Source organism: Egretta garzetta, unplaced genomic scaffold (assembly GCF_000687185.1).
Source record: "Egretta garzetta isolate BGI_Z169 unplaced genomic scaffold, ASM68718v1 scaffold299, whole genome shotgun sequence".
Classification (NCBI taxonomy): Eukaryota; Metazoa; Chordata; class Aves; order Pelecaniformes; family Ardeidae; genus Egretta; species Egretta garzetta.
The window spans coordinates 2,507,559-2,510,600 of NW_009260696.1; the positions used below are offsets into that span (position 1 = coordinate 2,507,559).

Here is a 3,042-nt window from a genome sequence, read left to right on the forward strand (position 1 = left end):
GAATTGTCCATTTGGTTCCTGGAGCAATTCAAGGCAACAAAACTTTACCCCACGTTACCAGCTGTTGGACCAGCCCGTGGGCTCTTGGTCCTCACCTCTTACACTTTCTAGCTCTAAGGGGTTTCACGTGGTCCTAACGTTTTTCTGCTTTGTGACCGGACATCACTCGTGGCGCTGGCTTTGTCATGGTCACCCCCCAGGCGGTGCCTTCTTTAGTGATAAGAAAACATTGACATTTAAAGAAATATATAATACGGAGGGGACAGAGTCTGTTATAACTATCTGCTCATGCTTTCTCCAGCTGTCTACTTTCCCAGCACCAATTTGTGCATATATTGACTCATATTTATTCTTCCAAGCTTGAAGCTCTAGTTTGAGCAAGTGGAGGGGATGAGCTCCTACCAGGAGTGATTCCTCACCAAGCAAAAAATTTCTACACTCTCCTTCAGTGAAAATGAGAACTTCAAGTTACGTGTTGAAACCCACATTTTTCCATAGTAGCTTTCAAAGCCAGGTCAGATAAAAATCTTCCCTCAAAGCAGCTGTATCTCTAGCTGGTTCATCACTCTTACCAGCTATTTTTGAGTAACCCAGACCAGACGTACATAAATGCAGTCTTTTAGAAAGTTCTCAGACTTGGATGAATTTTCACATTTAAAGCCAATTGCATCGAGGATTTCGGTGCCTGTCCCTGCTCCTCCCATGCAGCGTTGTGTCCTCTCACAAGGCAAAGCCTTGCCATCCCCCATGACCTGTCCTCCCCTCCCAAGCAGCATTGAAAGCTGGCAGTGGAGCTTTCCACGTTGTGTCTTACCAAATACTCTGGCAAGAAACATCTGTTAAAGTCAGAAAACATGCCAGTCTTTGAGAACATGGCCGTGGCATTCAGTGGACTTTTGTAACTTCCATGAGTAGCTTCTTGGGTCTAAGTCCACGTTTGAGATGCTTACAGCTCTGCTTGTGAACCGCTTGTGCCGCATGGTGGGGTTTTCAAGCAGGGAAAGGCACGCTGTCCGCGGGGACCGGTGGATGCCACAGTCTGATCCTGGCTCTGCATCAACACCCTTTGCGGAGACAAAGCGATGCTGATGGTTGAACCAGGATGGAAAGCCCCAGTGAGACCATCGCTCCCAACGACTGGGACGCACGGACGGGTCTGCACAGGTCGGGTTAGAGGATGAAGATGCTGCTAAATGGGGAAGCGACTTCTATCACCGGGAGTGCACGAGAATAACGAGAATTTCATTTCCTGAGTGGAAGAAAACCACACTGTCTGTAACCTACAGCCCTGTCTGTAGCCTACAGCCCTTGGGCAAAGACCGTGCCAGGTCCGCCGGTCCTGGTAGAAGCTGTTACAGTCACTGGAAACAGAGGGTGAAGCAGCTGTGTTTTGGGGGTGGAGGGAGCATCCCTCTGTGCTCATCCTGTGCAGGCACGTTCACTCCGGTCATGCCGTGAGCGTCTTCTCTTGTGAAGGAGAACATATGATTTTGAAGTGGCCGTCATCAGGGCTGGGAATGGCCCCAGCACTTCCCGTGCTGCATATCCCGGTGTGAGAGGGAGCAGCTCTTTCCCCTATGTGATAGGAGGTGCTGTGGCACGATTTGGTCTCTTGTACAGCAGAGCCGTGGCCAGGGAAGCAGAAGCCACAGGTTTCCACTGGCTCTGGGACCCTGCTGCCGGTGGATCCATCACCAACGCTGCCCGCTTCCACCAGGCGATCTGCAAACAAACTACGTGTGTTAGCTTAGGGGGGTTTAGGAGCACTTTTTACCCAAGAAATGCTTTGCAGAGCTGCACTAGAGCCTACAAAGAGCCAGTCCTGGAACCAGAGAGGGCATCCACCTCCCACCACTTCCATAAAGCCCACGGCACCGTGTGTTGTACGTAATGCGTCGCCTGCCTGCTCAGCCCTAGTCCTGCCAGCAGGGAGGGGGGATCTGAGGGGGGAATTGGAAAGCGCCGGGGACAGGAAGACTGGAGGTTTAGCACTAAAGCAATTGTAATATTTATAATGTTACATGTAAATTGCCTTTCCATTAAATGCTGCTTTTGTAGCGTATGCAAATGCAACAGCGCAGGCCCGCCAGCCGGTTCAAGGGCCCCGCCACGCTCCGTGGGCTGGACGCTGGCTGCCCGGGGGCTCTGCTCCATCATCTGAGGAGCGAGGGCAGACCAGGGGTATTAAAAAGCATACAGTAAATCTCTCTGAGCCTGGCGGCCTCCCTTAAAAGTGAACGCTCAATGCCACCGTGTCCTTCAACCAAAGCAGACGGGAATGGCTTGAATTACAGCTCTGCTGGAGGGGGACTCGGAGCCACACGCCGGCTCGTGGGCTTTTTCTCTGTGATTTTTGACATCCAGCACGACTGGCTTTGAAGTGTACGTATGTAAACATGTACGTGTATACATAAACAGGTAGACAGACATTTTTATTTTTAAAGGCAGGGGAGGAGAGGAGAAGGCAGAATAAAACCACCTTTTCTATGTTAACTGCCTGCCTTTCCCTATCCTTCCTCACAAAGACTTGTGAGGCCCCTCTGGTTCCAGGGCTCAAACTTCAGGGTTTGATGCTGCGAGGTAATTCAGCCACCCGGCTGCACCATTAGCCTTTTCGGAGGGGCAAGTGGCCCGTGTTACTGTGGTTCTTTGCCAGGCAGCCGTTTGCCCCAAGTGAAGGAACCCGGAGCTGCAATTGCCACGAAAGCCCCAGGTCTTCCTCGGGCAGGTGGCTCGTTTTGGACGAGGGTTGGCTTTTTGCAACTCCTCCTCCCCACAGCTCAGCCTCTGGAGAGCTGCTGGTGCGGCTCTGGCCCTCAGCCCAGCTCCCTGCGTGAGCCTGAGGCTTTGCAAGGCAGCGACTGAGCAGGGAACGGCGTTACGAGGGAGAATCTGGGCACGGGGATTCCATCCTGCTCCTCTTCCAGGCGCAGGCTGCCCCACATTGCGGGTCGTTTGCTTTCTCTCCCGACCCCCCCGTGCCGAGCTGGCGCTGCGTCCTGTCCCTCCCAGCGCTACCTGGGAGCTCCCCAGGGCCCCCAT

General features: G+C 52.9%; 1 protein-coding gene across 1 annotated transcript in view; it reads right to left on the reverse strand.

The window, feature by feature from the left end:
- Positions 1-1,393: 1,393 nt before the first annotated feature.
- TNFRSF13B (TNF receptor superfamily member 13B) overlaps positions 1,394-3,042 on the reverse strand; it is a 6,334-nt gene continuing 4,685 nt past the window's right edge. Inside the window, exon 4 of the mRNA XM_009645948.2 lies at positions 1,394-1,722. Coding sequence (XP_009644243.1) covers positions 1,448-1,722 — 275 coding nt within the window. The 3' untranslated portion in view covers positions 1,394-1,447. The remainder of the gene's footprint in view (positions 1,723-3,042) is intronic.